Source organism: Gadus chalcogrammus, chromosome 11 (genome assembly GCF_026213295.1).
Source record: "Gadus chalcogrammus isolate NIFS_2021 chromosome 11, NIFS_Gcha_1.0, whole genome shotgun sequence".
Classification (NCBI taxonomy): domain Eukaryota; kingdom Metazoa; phylum Chordata; class Actinopteri; order Gadiformes; family Gadidae; genus Gadus; species Gadus chalcogrammus.
In genome coordinates, this window is record NC_079422.1 from 12,758,618 (window position 1) to 12,775,343 (window position 16,726).

Sequence of the window (16,726 nt, forward strand, 5' to 3'; positions counted from 1 at the left end):
TGCGGACGTGTGTGTGTTGTTGAGAGGCAGCTAAGCAGTCAGCCCGCCTGATTTTCGGTGTCATTTCAAAGCTGCATGTGCGAGTACAGATCAGCTTCATGTATTTCTATGCAATAAAAATAACACATGTGGGTGTCTGAGAGTGTAATGTGTGTGCGTGTGAATAGGAATGGCCCCGTGTTCACAAGAGCATCCAGGCAGAGTCCCTCCTCTCCAATATATCTCCTTCTCCCCTTCTCTAGGGGGCGCCGATGAATCATGACTCCTGAGCTTACTCCCCTCGTTCTCAGGCTTTGGAGCAGAGAGGAGGAGAGAGGAGGGGAGAGGGGGGGAGAGAGAGAGATAGGGGGGGGGGGGGGGAGAGGGGAGAGAGAGAGGGGGAGAGAAAGAGGGAGGGAGGGGTGATGGAGAGGCAGCGAGCGAGGCAAGGGAGATAGAGAGAGCGAGAGAGCAGAGTGAGAGCGCACGAGAGAGAGAGAGCGGGGAGTGGAGATCGATGGAAATAAAGGAGCAGAGAGGACACCTGCTGATGATTCAGAGGAGCGATGGACCACACAGCGCTGGGAAGGTGCTATGAGTGAGTCACACCCCCCGAGCCCACTCAACAGTTTAGGGGCTCCTTCCAGGTGGGAAACCTCGCTTCCTTCCCCCCTACCCCTTACAAAACCCTCATCCCACCTGACCATAATGCACCCCCGACACACACACACACACGCACAGTCACACACATATAAACTGGAACCTGTCACAAAACCGCAACTATTTAGACTCAGGGAAACTTGATTTGGTATAAAAAAAATAAGAAAGAAGTTGAACATGATCTGCTCTGGGGACAGGGAAGTGGTGAGGAGCCCAGAGAGGACGAGACCTCATACCCTCCTGAACAATCCTCCCAGGAGGAGCAGGGGAGGGAGGGGGAGTGTTGGAGAGGGGAGGGAGGAGGAGACCTCATTCTCCGTTGAAAAATGTTCAGGAGGAGCAGGGGAGGGAGGAGGCGATAGGAGGAGACCTCATATCCTCCTGAACAATTTTCTGGAGGGGCGAGAGGACAAGCCCTGATATCCTCCTGAACAATGTTCTGGAGGAGCAGGGGGGAGAGGAGGAGTCCTCATACCCTTCTGAACAATGTTCTGGGGGAGAGAGGGGGAGATAGGAGGAGACCTCATAGCCTCCTGAACAATGTTCTGAAGGAGCAGGGGGGAGAGGAGGAGAGGGTAGGAGACCTCATACCCTCCTGAACAATGTTCCGGAGGAGCAGGAGAGAGGGGGGGAGTAGGAGGAGGAGACCTCATACCCTCCTGAACAATGTTCCGGAGGAGCAGGAGAGAGGGGGGGAGTAGGAGGAGGAGACCTCATACCCTCCTGAACAATGTTCCGGAGGAGCAGGAGAGAGGGGGGGAGTAGGAGGAGGAGACCTCATAGCCTCTTAAACAATGTGCTGGAGAAGCAGGGGAGAAGGGAGGAGCAGGAGAGGGAGGAGGAGGGAGGAGGAGACCTCATGCCCTCCATAGGAAGAGAGTGGAGATGAGAGGATCAAGAAGAGAGTGGGAAAGAAGAAGCGAGGAGAGGGGAGGAGTGGCGGAGTGGAGCGAAGGAGAGAGGATGAGGGGATAGGGGAGGAGGGGAGAAGGCGAGAGGAGGGAGGAAGAAGGAGAGGAGGAGAACAGTGGCTGCATGGAAGAAGGAGAGGAGGAGGTGAGTGGCTGCGTGGAAGAGAGGAGGAGAGGAGGGGAGAGGAAGGGAACAGAGAGCAGACGAGGGGAGAAGCAGGGAACGGAGAGCAGAAGAGGTGCAAGAGGGCAGCAGAGGACCAGAAGAAGTGCTTAAGAAGAAAGACAGAGGGGTTCTGATTGAGAAGGCTCATGATGAGAGAAGAGAGGAGCAGAGCAGGCTACTGGCCCTGTCGTACAGCGTCCTCACCAAACCAAGTCCCACAATCCTCCCCTTCCCCCCAGCTAAGGACTGTCAAAATGATCGTGGGAGGCTGGGAAACGTCCGTGAAGAGACTCCACGCTAGTCTCCTGATTTCCCCTTTTTTTCCTCAAAATCAACAGTGCGACCGTGTAGCATTTGAAGCTCTGTGAGGAATGACAGATGAGCGGGACTGTATTTCTGGTTGCAATAACGTCAGAGTTTCAAGTTTGAAAAACAGCCATCCATTACCGCCAGGCAGTGTCTTGCACACTCGCAACTGCATTTCCATTCTACATAGCTGGACAATCTGAGAGGTCCAAAACGTACCAACTAAACAAACTTAATAAAAGTAGAAAAAATTGATTACAAAAAAAAGATGGATTAATCATGCTATTAAATTAATTTCACGTTGTACAGGGATGTGAAATAAAGCCATAAGTGGAAGAGCAACAGTGGGTGCTGTGAGCCAGAAGCTGAATGTAATTAACTCTTGGATCACAGAGCGCCTGGCTAATGAACACTGCATTCTGTTCGATAAAACCCCCTTGAACCTGAGAACGCATGCTGCCCCGTAGGACCGCGGGCGCTCACAGTAACTCTACTCTAACAACAACTCACAACCAGCTAATTTAAAAAAAATACAACGTTTCCAACCTCGTGAAATACTGTCTTTTTGAGCACTTAACCTCAACCATAACAAAAAGGGGATGCCTGTGGGATACTCTGCCTTGGTGAATTATGACATTATATTATCAGCGCAACACAAACAAGTTCGGCACAAAACAAACACCACGCTGTGTACACGCCGCAGTCCATTTGGTGTTTGAGAGTAAACAAACATGCAACGTAATCTAATCAGTGGTGCTCCGGTCGGGGGAAGTCAAGAGGTCTGAAATTACACCAACCGCTCCACCCTGCAGAGGGCCGTACCCTAATAACTCAAACTCAATTGTGAAGAGCCTCTGGTCCTTAGCGAACTGATTAATGATCAACGAATACCATGGGTAGGCCTTATGCTGCAGGGAGAACCATTTGAGTGTTTCTGTTTACGTGTTCAACGCTTCAACAAACAGTAAAAGAATCACACACAAACGGCTTAGCTTTTAATACCTGTCTTCCACCTTCCACTCTCCATCATCGTTGGGTTATTGGAAGGAATAAACCACAACAGGCAAAGCATTAAATATGACCGATGATCACAAACTGCTTATACGACGGTTACCAAGATCGATCCGATATTACTTTCATCTATAACGTATTTGTTTTTTATCGACTTAATCAGCTCGAAATAAAGTACTCTTCTGTTGTGCTTTGAGCATGTTGTTTTTTGCCTTGTCAAGGAAACATCTGGTCGATGGTTGCATTCGAATATGAAAGGCAGAAGTTTCCCGCTATTGAGAAATAACGCACACTCTTGGAACATTAATACTCCCTAATCAGGATAAAGTATTTACCAACGCTGTGGTACACGGTTCCACGATGGTTCCTGAACCCGGTTTGTGTTTGACAGTCACGACTTCATTCCACAGGCGTTCTTCCTTTAGGTTCCAGGCGGACCGGGTCAAGTGGCTCTACCCCCCACATGCCGCGGTGTTCTGGGTGAGCGGAGCCAGCGGGGCCTGCCCTCTTTCACCAGCCCGTCCTGCAGATGAGTCCCTGGCCTGCCTCCTCTTAACAGACTCGTCAGGGGGAAGACACTGGGAGGACAGGAGGGGATGTGGAAAACCACATGGTTGTAATACAGGCGCTATACGTCTTGCACCGCAGACTCATCCAAAACACGCCTGCACACTCACATGTGCACGCACACACACACACACACGGAAAAATACAAATGCACACTTTGAAACACACTTAGAAGATGCTGCTGGATTTAAACACACAGCATTTTCAAACCCCCGTTTTAGCAGCTGCTCAAACATCCAGCCATCTTCTAACACTTACTTACACTTCCTTACACTAGGGCAAATGCATTATTTACACATATCAGTGTTAAAGGGAGGCTTTGTACGCAAACCCCGGAGACATCAGCCCTAGACCCCCCCCGCCTTCATACACACACACACACACACACACACCCACGCCCCCCAGTGTCCTGAGCGAGTCCTCTATCTTCCCTTCGGCCCACTTCATATTCTCCCCTCTTTCCTCAAGTTCATCTATCATCGCTAATCCCTCTGGCACCCCAAGCTCCCTCTTTAGCACCCAAGACACACACACACACACACACACACACACACACACACACACACACACACACACACACACACACACACACACACACACACACACACACACACACACACACACACACACACACACACATTCCTTGTTCCTCAGTATAACATATGCGGTCCATCAGCACCGGCTGTGGGGGCTGGCCTCTCTGCTACAGTTGAGGGCCTCTCTGCCACTCCCATAATGTACGTATGGACTTCCTATCGGCTGCAGCCAAGGCCTGCGGGGGGCTGGCTTCAGACATCTGCAGCACCTTGCAGCCTCCGAAATATCCCTGCCTCCTGACACGTCTGGACGGACAGGGGGCAATAGCCACGGCGTCAGAGGACAGACAGAGTCCAGGAGTGTGAGAGAGAGAGAGAGTGAGAGAGAGTATATGGAAGAGCGTGAGAGAGAGAACAACAGAGTGCTAGAGTGAGTGTAGCAGAGGGCAAGAGAGAGAGAGTGTGAGAGTGAGAGTTGGGATGAAAGTTAAGGAAGCAGGACAGGAGCTTCTGTTGGATACTGAACAGGAAACAGTGCTGGTGATGATGCGCAGGGGGAAGGTGGGGGGCTTTTGGCTCAGAGGCAGAAACAAAACCAAAAAATAGTGATGAGGTGAGAGGCAGACAGCTGCTGGAAGAGAGTGATGAGGAGAAGGACCCCTCCCCTCCTTCCCCCCTCCACAACACCACCAGCACCAAGAGACCCCCCAATGCTCAGTAGCTGCAGATCCCTGCCAGAGATCCAGCCTCACGGGGACCGAGAGACACCTGGACGGGCCCGGCCGCAGCCGGATGGCTTCTCCAGCTGCTGCGGCGGGCCTGCCGTGTTACTGAGGGACAGCGCCAGGGAGCTCCTCTGTCATTCGCTCACGCTCAGAGTGCAGAGTTCTCATGGCCGCGAACACGGACGCCGCCGCAGCGGGGCCGACCCCGTAACGGGCGCCGGGCCCAGCTGCGAGGGGGTTTATTTATTTCTCTTTCTGGTTTCATCAGAGGACGATCCGGTCACACGGAGAGCTGCAGATGGGGAGCTGCTGTTCTCATCTAGACAATGGGCGTGGGGGGGGGGGGGGGGGATCACGCAAATGGTCCCTCGATAAACCAGAGGTCCACGACACATACTGGAATCACACGTCAACAACACGTCAGTCTGTATCTTTGTCAGCCTGCCCGTCTCCGTCCGTGTGTGTGTCTTTGTTTGCCTCTCTCTATCTTTATCTGTTTGCATGTGTCTGTCCGTCTATATCTTATTATGTGTCTGTCTCTGTCTCTGTGTGTGTGTGTGTGTGTGTGTGTGTGTGTGTGTGTGTGTGTGTGTGTGTGTGTGTGTGTGTGTCTGATTGAGCATACATGCCTGCGTGTCTGCACGTCCATTTGTGTATGGGTTTGCATGTGTGTGTATGTGTGTGTGTGTGTGTGTGCCTGTACATGTGTTGAGCGTACCTGCAGCAGCTCGCTGAGGTCGGCGGTGCTGATGTCGGGGTCCTCGGTGGTGTTGAAGGGGACGGGTGTGATGCGGACGTAGGTCAGGACGCGCGGCTCCGGGTAACGCCAGAGCATCACCGCAGGGCTGTCCTCCGTCTCCCCGTGGAACATCACCTCGTAGGGCGCCGGCAACCGCCGCGAGGCTGGGGAGGAGATGAATTATTAGCTTTGGAAGAAAATGAAAGGGGGGGACGTAGGGCTTTACTGGTTTTACTGGATTTGAGTAGAAGGACGGAAGGAAAAATCCTTATCCGTGCCTGCAAGGAGAAGAGTGCAAAGGAAGACACAAAGGGCCTGACTGCAGCAGACACATACTAAGTCACCACGGATCAAAGCGGCTGCTAAACGACAACATGCAACGTATTCAGATCATCAAGAGGATTATGGCGGGTGGGGGGGGGGAGACCCAGACTAAGGGGAGCTCCGGCTTGGGCTTTCATTTGAAGAAGGAACGAGGAAAACCACTCGCTGCACGGAGTTGAGTTGACCGAGCGAAGGCTTCATGGTTTTAATTTGCAGCAGACGAGAGACGGACTGATGTTGAACCAAAACCAATTAATGGGACAAATTAATCTTCCTTCATGCGGTGGGCCCGCGTTCACGCCATGTCACCATCCCCCCCCCCCTTCACATCCAAACCGACAAAACGGGTTGGTCGACACCTTTGGTGTGGTGAAGTTATTGAGAATATTTCTGCTTTGCAACCCGAGCCCTTTACAGAACAATAACTCTCAAATAAAGGGCCTTGTGGATTGGTGAGTGTTCGCAATGTTTACATGCCTCAGAAGTTGTACGTAAACACAGCGACAGAGTAAACAGTTCCCTCTTGAAATAAACAGCCGATGATTGACCCGGACCAGGCACCTGCAGAAACTTGGAAGGAAGACCGGCCCGCTGGATCCAAACTTTGGAGTGATGTTTGACTTAAGTCAGGGCTGCTGTTTGGGATTCGAGTCCTTTGGAAAAATTGTTTATTTGAAGAAAAAAAAGGAAAACCTAGCAGAAAGAAGAAAAGTCTCCAGTGAGCGTCTGCTCTTTGTTTGGACCCCTTGGGGCTAAACAGTTGGAGTTGTGTTCCAGAAAATGCTTTATAGCAGGAGCAGCAGCGGCAGCGCAATCCAACCGTGGCTGATGTCTGCCCACCCTTTCTAACTCGAAGCACAGAGTTGCCCGCATAAAGGTCGGAGGCAGCGAGTGGTAATGGTTGCTGAAGCACCACTATTTCAGATTCGGCTCGCTTGTTTGAAGAAGCTTTTTTCTTAGGAAGAGGACTCTGGTCTTTCTTCGCCGCATGGTGTCTCTCTAAGGCTTGGTTACATTCCTAAACGCAACAAACCATGCACTACCATTTTCCAGATCTTCTTTCTCTGGATACTTTTTTCTTCCATAGATGTATTCATCCATCCATCTACATTGTGCATCCTTTCCTTATACTGTTCGCCATTTTAATAATCTCGCTATTCCACTTTATGTCCTCCTTCAGTCCTTTTTCCGATTTATCCGTCCATCCATCTGTCCACTCTTCCTTCTTTCCTTCCTTTCCTTCCTCCTTTCCCTCCGGCCTCCCCCTTCACCCTGTGTCTGGTTGGGATGGAGTAGTTCGTTTAGGTTAGGGCCGCTGTCCGCCTCGTCTCGTTTGTGAAAACATGTTGTAGACAGATTGTCCTCTCGGTTCTCGTTCACTACTGTACACTCTCCTGCACCAGTCGCATATTAAATGCATCAAAGGCCTGCTGCGCAGCGCAACAAACACAGCCCCAGCCATGGATGAGAGAGTGTGTGGCTGGTTAGCCGCCAGCACGAAAAAGCCTTCTCCTCAGTGTAAAACGTGTGCATGTGTGTACTCGGAGGGGTTGTGCACAAAGCACAGGGGAGAGGAATGAACAGTGTTTGTCAAAGTGGAACCAGACAGGCCTTTTCAATCAATTTATAATTTTTGGGTTGTTTACAAACCTCCTCGTATTAATATTTATGTTTTTTGTGCTATACCGTGAACGATCCATTTGAAGAAGTATTTGAGCTGTTTGAAATAATGACCATTGAGAGTGTTGGTGCCAACACTTCAATGTCGGAGGATGTGGCGAATGCCAAAGGCAACACTGTACATCTTAGAAGAGTGGAAGAATTCTCATAAATAATCCCAAAAGGCAAATAATGTTGCCTTTTGACAGCATTTGAATTACGGCCTTTCAAGGGAAAGCTTTAACCATGTATAAACCGGGGCCCGAGCCAAACCACTTCCTTAACTTTATTACACCGTCGAGTCGAAGCCCGTGTCGACCCTGACAGCCGTACGCCCCGTCCTCTCACCTGAGTCCTGGATGTACTGGAACAGGCCCGTGCGCAGGTCGTCCGAGCTGTGCTCCGTGCGCGGGGAGTCGCTGCCGTGGGAGGGCGAGGAGGGCAGGCTGGGAAGGGGCCAGCCCTCCGGGGCACTGGTGCCGTCGGCCGCCCCCCATCCCTGGAGGCGAAGGTAGGCCCCCAGGTGCTCCTCCACCAGCTTCAGGCAGTTCAGATGCTCCTGACCCCAGAAGAGCTGAGGAGATGGCAGAGAAGGGAGGATGGATCGGGTTAACGAAAGAAAGACAAATGAAACACAAAGGAAGAATGGACGGAGTATGAGTCAGGGATGTGAGGGGGAAGGAGAATTACACAGAAGGCAATTACAAGAGGCGGACTACGTAGGTAGATGATGGGTTATAATTTTTTTCCGGCTCAGAACAACAGGAAGACAAGACCGGTTGGGGCTAGTGGGGTTTACCCTGGTCATCATCATCTACTGGCGGTCCTCACACAATGTTACCCAACGTAGCATATTCAAATGCTGGCCTGGCCTGCGGTATTCCCCTCCACTGGCTTCATCAAAGCAGGCCTGCCTGGGGTTTGGGCCTGTGATCCAGGAACATCTGACTCAAAAACACTTCGCACATGGAGCGGCCCGCCACTCGCTCGCTCCTAAGACCCGATTATGACTAAACCGTCAAAACAGGAACATTTGGGGATTTTTGCAGGTTTTTGGAAAGTGAGCCAGGGAGCGAAAAAAACCAATTCAAAAACAAAAGAACCACAAAAAAAAGGTATCAGGAAGGTATTCCATTGGTTTGTACGGAACCGCAAACTGCAATGTTTGCAGATGGAAATGAACAATATCGTATTAAGTGTTGAGTTGTGAGTGATGTCGCCCTTAATGGACATGCAAATGTGACCATGAGGGCAACCTGTGAAACACCATATGTGTGTTGAATGGTTGTGGGGGTTCCCCTTAAAGTAATGTTGACCGCTGAACCGGTAATAATATAGTCCACAAAAGCGGAAAGTGAAGTTTTCCGCCTGAATATTGCATAACATGTTGGCTCTGGGGAAAACCAGGCACACAAAGCATGCCTCCCCTCCAGTAATAGAATGATAATATTCCATTACTTAACCAGCAGAGGTGAATCGAGGCTACATGGGAACACAACAGTGTGTCATTCCCGGTGTCATCATTCTAGCTGAAGCTGCGGTAGAGCTTAAGGATATGACCGGCTAGGATGTCTTTGGCGCGTGCCAGTGCTTGACATCACCAATTGAATATGAAAACGAGGGCTTTACAATTAAAGTCCAGCCAAGCAAACACTTTAAATGGGTGGTCTCGATTATGCAGTGCCCCCGATGGGAACAGAGAATGTTGTTTTTTTACTAACTAGGCTAACATAGACGTGTTGACTTGGGAGGTGAAACAAAAGTAACAAACGTGTAAAAGTTCAACACATTCTCTTTTGGGAACACCACACATACCCCCCCCACAGTAACACACAAAGAACCTACAAGCAGCGACCCTGACAACACAGACCAACAACACATCCACAGTGAGCGCCACAGTGTTGACCAGGTGCTCAGGAGGTCGCTGCATGATGGCTCAGTGGGAGAAGCTTCAGCCATACCTGCAGCAGGCCTCCCTTCAGGTCCAGCAGCACCTTGGGGGGGCCCGGCTCGGCTCCGGGGCTGCCGCTGTGCCGACACCAGTTGGCCTTCAGGGCGGCGCTGCAGGAGAAGGGGCCCAGCAGCAGACGGCTCCGCTCCTTCAGCCCGGTCCGCACCGACGCATCCTTGAGCTCCAGGAGCAGGGAGGCGGCCTGGATGGGGTCTGGCAGGGAGGAGGAGAGGGGAAGGAGGAGGTAGTGGTGGTGCTGAGTGAGTGAGTGAAAGGGTGTTCTGTGATAGAGAAAGAGCCTGGTTGTTTTAGCATGGTCAACTCTGATTGAGGGAGATGGGCGATGTACTTGGATTGTGTGAGACGTATAAATAGGAGTGAATATTGTTCTTTCGCTGTTCGTTCGAACCAAGGAATGCGTTTGAAAACAAAGCAATGAGACTTGGAAATAAAACCGACCGCTGTTTTTTTTGTGGAGGCACATGTTACTGAGACACATGTGAACCTCCAAATCAGGCCGAATGATTCCCATCCGAGCTAGGAGAAAAACCTGGCTTTGAGACATCAGGGCAGCACAACAAACAAATACATCCCTCATTAGGCCTCCAAATATAGACACATCCTGTTTCAGGGGGGGAGGTCTGAGACCGTTTAGTTCTTGCAGCAACGCTGGCTGAACCTACTTTTTCCTTTCACCTCTCAGTGTCTAAAGCCAAGGATAAGGATCCCATCACTCCACATGTAAAACGGTTAGGCTATGCTGCTTGATGGATTGAGAGTGTGGATTTGTAGGAATGTACCAACCTAGATCTAGAACCTAAAACCCACAAGAGAGACAGTTTAGCAGTCCCAACCTGAATCGAGCACCTAACAGAGAGACAGTATATCTGTTCTGGCCTGAATCTAGAACCTAACACGAACCAAACAAATACGAACACCACCGGAGATGCCATATATCTCTTTAAACCTGAATTTAGAACATAACACCCACAACAGAGACCATATATCTCTCCAGACCTTAATCTATCGACTTAAGCTCTGGGAAACATCAGACCGCTGACATCACCTCCCAAATGTCTCCAGGAATAAAATATGTACGGCCTGTATTACAGGTGACACAAACCAAATGTGTTAATGTGAACGAGAAGCAGAAACAGTGAGAGGCCATCAGAGGCCATCGACACCGTGAGCTTTAAGTGTTGTTTGAGCAGCCGGTTTTCTTCACCAAGAAGAATGGGAGTTTTAATCAGGGCTGAACGAGCTCAGCGTTCCCTGTCGCTTCCCCTTTGCAGTACAGATGCGTCATCTTGGTCACCAAGTGTCCAGGGATAAGAGGCGGCCTACTGGGCCCATAAATCCTTGCATTGAAAGCCCCTTCTATGGGCGTTGCACAGCTCGTGGTCAGCTAGATCCAGAGCTATAGCTTCATTAGTGGCAACAGTAGTTACAGCAGGACTCCATTTGGAAGCATTATTACCCTGAGTGACTAATAATGCCCTGGGAAGAGGCTTATAATGGCCCTTAAGACTTGGATGCCGGTCTGGGAAACCCAGCATCCGAGGATGTTAGACTACGTGTTTTATATGGTTCTAGGGCACTGGGGCTTGAGCATAGGGTTCTCTCTGGTGATTATATAATGAAGGACAAATGTGCAGTAAGAACATAGAAAAAGGCAATTGCAGCTCCGATCTTTATAAATTAGGAATAGATCAAGATAGAGAAGGAGAGTGAGAGAGAGAGCACGGATTGGAGGTTCCAAGTAAGGCATCTCGGCTTGCTGGAGATATAAAGGAATCTCTTAGTCAGACACTAGGGCCCAGCAACATGACAGGGGGCTTTCAGTGTGGGGAACCTCTCACATATAAATCTTCCCTACCCTGCAGTGAGTCATCTCTCTCTGGGTCGACACTGTCAATAAATGCTGGCAGTGTACCTGTTTATCGCCGGCCCAGAAACACAGGGAGAGAGAGCAGTTGAGGACCAGTGCTGAGTCACAGAGGCCAGGTTATTTCATCGTGCGCAGGATTTATCAGACGTCACTGAGGGAAAAATCCAAGGGTGATGGTGGTGGAATAACACATCTACACCACACACATCTCTATGATCCCCATCTCTTTTACAGAGAAACGTACAGTCATATATTTGTGCAAATAAACATACGCACATCTACAAGTGTAATCACATTCTCACATGAAAAGACACACACATGCATGCGCAGACAGCCGCCCACAGCATGCATCACAGCCCTCTCTCACTTACCATGCGTCATATCATTTAGGGCCATCAGACCGCAACATCCCCGCATTAAACTCCAGCTGCAGCCGCCACCACACTCTTAATGAACACCCTAATTCTGAGTGCTTTAATGGCGGGGTATTCCCCTGTTTTCCCCCTCACTCAGAATCAGCATCCATCTGGGCCAACACTATCGTCGGGGCAGAGAGACAGAGGGACCGCGCCAGGCGGAGGAAAGGGGGAAAAATCTATCATCTCCTCCTCTCATTGTGTTTATTTTGTCCCTCTGTCTTCTCCTCGTCCTGCCGCTAGGCCCCGTGTTCTCCTGTGACCTACTGAGGGCCCAGGGCTCCGGGGGGGCCCTGTGACGGTGCGTGGCTGAGCCGTGACGTGCAGCCAAGGGACAGGCAAGAGGTCCTCAGAGTGGGGAGGGATGCTCACTGACTGACACTGCGCGTCGAGTGGAAGCGAGTGTGGGTTGGTGCGTGCGCGGTGCAATCATTTGTGATTCTGCCAGAAGGGCTGCCTGAGAGAAGTTCAGACGCGAGTGGTGAGTGGTGAAAGGAGTGCAGGTACAAAGCAGGGTAAAAAGAAAGAAGGACAGACAGTGAAACACAGAGAGGGGGACATCATGCTAGAAGGGAAAGCATGGCGGGGACACCAGTAGCAGTAGAGAATAGGGAAGGATTCTGAGTTGGGTGGAATCTTGCATGGATGGATTAAAGTAGCTACGCCCCACGCACGCACGCACGCACGCACACACACACACACCCCATGCATGCCATGTAGACTGGCAAATATTTGCTGATTTGCTGAAACTAGAGATGTAATGGCGTGAAACAGGGACAGACAAGAATGTGATACAAATGCCACAACAATGCAGTCGACTCATATGGAAAAGACATATAATCACTCACATACTCACGCATGCATTGCACGCACACACAGCTCAAACTGCAGAAATGGACAGCTGTTTTCTCCAAGGTGGGCTGGATAGTCAGCCCTTTATGAGTCAGGTTTTAACAAAAGTGTCTCTCTGGGATCCAATGAAATATATCAGTGGATTTAAAAACACCCCATCTGGGTAAGCAAAGCCACACTCCCATACAAACATCGATATTGACACAAACTAGATCCAACATTTCACCTCATTTCACAAGAAAGGGGAAACACAGAAAACATAATAGCACATGTCTATGTGTGTGCATTTAGTGAATGGATGCTCTGTGAACCTGGAATGAATTGGGATGTGTTGGTGACAAACATGTACTGTGTCCTAGATACACACAGAACAGGTCTTGATGACCTTTGCTACAAAAAAAAATAGCTCACAGAAAAAGTCTGGCCTACCCACACAAAACCGCACCCCCCCCCCCCATCAAACCCATGCATGTACACATAAACCCCCTGCACACACACACACACACACACACACACACACACACACACACACACACACACACACACACACACACACACACACACACACACACACACACACACACACACACACACACACACACACAGGCTGACTGCATCCCCCTTCCGACGCGGTCATGGGTTTGCTGGGTCGGATGGAACCGTTTGCCGCAGCCCCGATACAAGCAATTCGCCGGGGAGGAGATAAGGGGAAGAGAAGCTTGATTTACGGTGCTGGCTTCTCCCCGGCAGACGCCATCTGACCACGGCCAGGCTGATTTATGCATCGCCACTCGCTGTTATCAATTAGAAGCACCCTAAAAGGAGTGGTTACCTAACTGGTCCCCCCGCCCCCCACCCACCTCCGCCTCTGTCCGCCTCTGGGGGGGAGGAGGGTCTCGGATGGCGTGGCTAATAGACGTAATATACTGTCACTTACCGCAGCTAGAACGCCACCACTCGCTCACCACAGGAACGCTACAGAGGAGCGTTGGGTTGGCCTGGGCCGCCATCCCCACCGTTCAGAGGGGCTGGATGTGTGTGTGTGTATGCATGCATCTTTGTGTGTGTGTGCGTCTGTGTGTTTGTGAGTGCGTCACCCAGAAGCGGTTAAAAATAACCCGTAGGGAGCTGATAAGATGCACATGGAGGGGAGCCCAGGGGAGGCAGTGACGGTCGCGCCACAGCAGTGAGTGATGTCTGCGGGAGGAGACAGCTTCAGGAGTGCGTATTTCTTAAGCATTTCTGCGGAGCGTGTTTGAAAGTAAATCCCTAACTTGTTTGCAGCATGACGTGCGGGAAGGCTTGAGAAGTGACGCCCCTGGGGTGCCGCTGTTTATCATTGTCAGTAGCAAGAGACTACGAGACGACACGGGGAAATAGGAAAAGTAAATAAGCTCCTTGAGAACGGTGACTCAATGTTCTTTACGGCGGCCGTCACTTTTGTACTAAATGAGCAGAAGTTATGAGTGTTTAAACAATAAAAAACACATCGCCTCGTCGTCTGAATCTAAATCAACCCCGGGATCTGTTCTCTCTCTAAATCAATTTGGTCTGTGGAAAACAATGGCGGGGAAAATCGTTCGACAACCTTGGTAATTGACGTAAAGCCCCTCTATGTTTTATATGGCCAAGCGCATCGAAGCAGCGTTATTATTGTTATTATATGTAATATAAACCAATTTCCCTCAAAAATGATGACTGCAGAGAAACAACTGCACAGCGCAGGTTTAAGGAAGTCCTCTGGAGGGAAAAAACGTTGACACTCTACTTCACTTATCTGTTCTTACTGCGCGAGCCGTACCTCCTTAATGTGCCCAGGTTACCGGTTCTCTTTCCACCAATTACATCAGTGTATCGGCCTAGCCACCGGGAACATACTGGGATAGCACCAGCATGTACAACAGATTTCCTTCAGCCTTCTCCGCATGACATAACTGTTTATATTAATGCAGTGAAAACAGCATAATGGCAGGTTTAGATGGTCAGATCACAGCGGGGATCATACCTCCACCAATCAAAACCTTTTCATGTTTCGTCTGGGCTTCCCCGGCACTATTGAAACCAGCCGATTTGATTGACGGCGTAAGAGTGGCTTAAGTTCTGCAAACCAAACAAACTGACGTGATCCTAATTCAGAAATCAACCAGGGAAACAAAACAAGGGGAGAAAAAAATCGAAAAAAGATTTCGTAATTAATGTGTGGCTTTCACGTTGTTCCACGGGCAGAAGTTTCCCTTTACGGGTCTAGCTGACTAAAGCACCAAGATGGAGCGCCAAGATGCTTCCAAAAGGGCTAGGCAGTGGGCAGATGTGGGCTTCTGCGTGTGTGTGTGTGTGTGTGTGTGTGTGTGTGTGTGTGTGTGTGTGTGTGTGACCTGTATGCTTCCGATACATTTGATGTACAAGAGACGTCTACGTAAGCACATGGAGATGCGATTCCATGTTTAAATATAAGAAATCATAATGAGTGATATGAATACGTGTGTATATGGACATGGTAGATGCATGCATGTGTACTCTATGTTTAGAAGATCAGTGAGGTTCAGGGTTCAGTATGCATCCTTATAAAGCTGCTTGTGTATGTGTGTGTGTGCCTGTCTTCGTGTAGGTGTGTGTGTATTTCTGTATGCGCGAGTGTGTGTGTATAGGTATTTTTGTGTGTGTGTGTCTATATGTATCTTTGTGTTTGTGTGTGTATGTGTGTGTGTATGCACGTAGGTGTGTGTGTGTACATTTGTCAATGTGTTTGTGTGAATATATGTGTCAATGTGATTGCACGTGTGTCAATGTGTGTGTGTTTGTCGTCATGTGTGTGTGTTTGTGTGTATGTGTCTGCATGTGTGTGTGTGTGTGTTCCAAGACTACCAGGGGCTGCTGCTGCCTGGGCAGTCAGACAGAGAGCCTGGAGATTACTGAGGGTCTTGTTTCATGGACTCTCGGAACATCTGTTCTCTCTCTCACACTCCCTCCCTGCTCCCGCTCTCTCCCACTGAACTGTAGGTGCCCCCCTGCCTTGGGGTGGGGGGTTTTGGGGGGTGGTGGGGTGGTTGAGGTAAGAATGCGGGGTCCTCCACTTGCTTTTCATTAACACAGGATCTGGTAACACACCTCACTGTCAACCTAATCCCCACCTCTCTCCATCTTGTCCCCTGGCAGAGAGGGCGGGGGTTACTGGGGGCTGACATGACTAGGTACAGAACCCCAGAGGGTCCCTGGGCGCTGCGCAGGGGGATATGGGGGTCTTCACCCCGTCTCACTGCAGACATCCACAGCTGAGGAGGAAAGATGGCGGCGGAGGCACTCGGGGCTCTGAATGAGTCCTGTTGGGCGTCTGCTCGCCTCAGGATCATCCATTACTCCTCCTCTTGATGTTTTCACTGTTTGACACGTTGCCGCTTACTTTATCTCCCTCGCCTCTGCCTCCGTTTCCTCTCTGGTACTCCTGGACCCGCAGAACATACTTCTCTGTTGCTGTTCCCATGTCTGGCCATTCATCAACTTCGCGATCACTCTTTTTATTTATTTTTTTACCGCAGATTTAATTTTCTCTGTGCTCCACTGCTCACCCTTCCCGACCTTTCTCCGATCTATTCCTGTCATTCCCCCCCACTCCCCCCTGCTTCCCTCGGTTCCCTCACTTGTTTTCCTTCATAATTATATTCCATCAACCCAATCTTCCATGCCCATGTCTTCACCTCTCCTCCCCCTTCTCCGCCTGCTACTACTCCTCATCATCATCCTCTGCCTCCTCTTCCCCATCCCACTCCTCCCCCTGCTGCTCCACCTCTTCCTCCTGCTCCTCATCCGCCTCCTCTTTCTCCTGCTCCTCCTCTTCCTCCGGCTATTCTCCTGGCCCCTGTGATGCCACAGGTCCTGGGGGGCTTCATTAATCTCAACCTGCCATCGGAAGAGGCCCGCAGCGCTACAGAAACAGCAGCGGCAGCGGCAGCAGCAGTAGTAGTCGTGGTACTACATTCTCCTGTCTCACATCTCTCATGCATCGACCGCTCCCAGGGGGGTCATCCATGCTGACTTA

General features: G+C 50.3%; 1 protein-coding gene across 1 annotated transcript in view; it reads right to left on the reverse strand.

Annotated features, from left to right (window-relative positions):
- Positions 1-16,726, reverse strand: part of LOC130391752 (intermembrane lipid transfer protein VPS13B-like) — a 61,914-nt gene that overhangs the window by 13,744 nt on the left and 31,444 nt on the right. The window contains exons 7-9 of the mRNA XM_056602009.1: positions 9,545-9,747; positions 7,932-8,157; positions 5,580-5,764 (exon numbers count right to left, since the gene is read on the reverse strand). Coding sequence (XP_056457984.1) covers positions 5,580-5,764; positions 7,932-8,157; positions 9,545-9,747 — 614 coding nt within the window. The remainder of the gene's footprint in view (positions 1-5,579; positions 5,765-7,931; positions 8,158-9,544; positions 9,748-16,726) is intronic.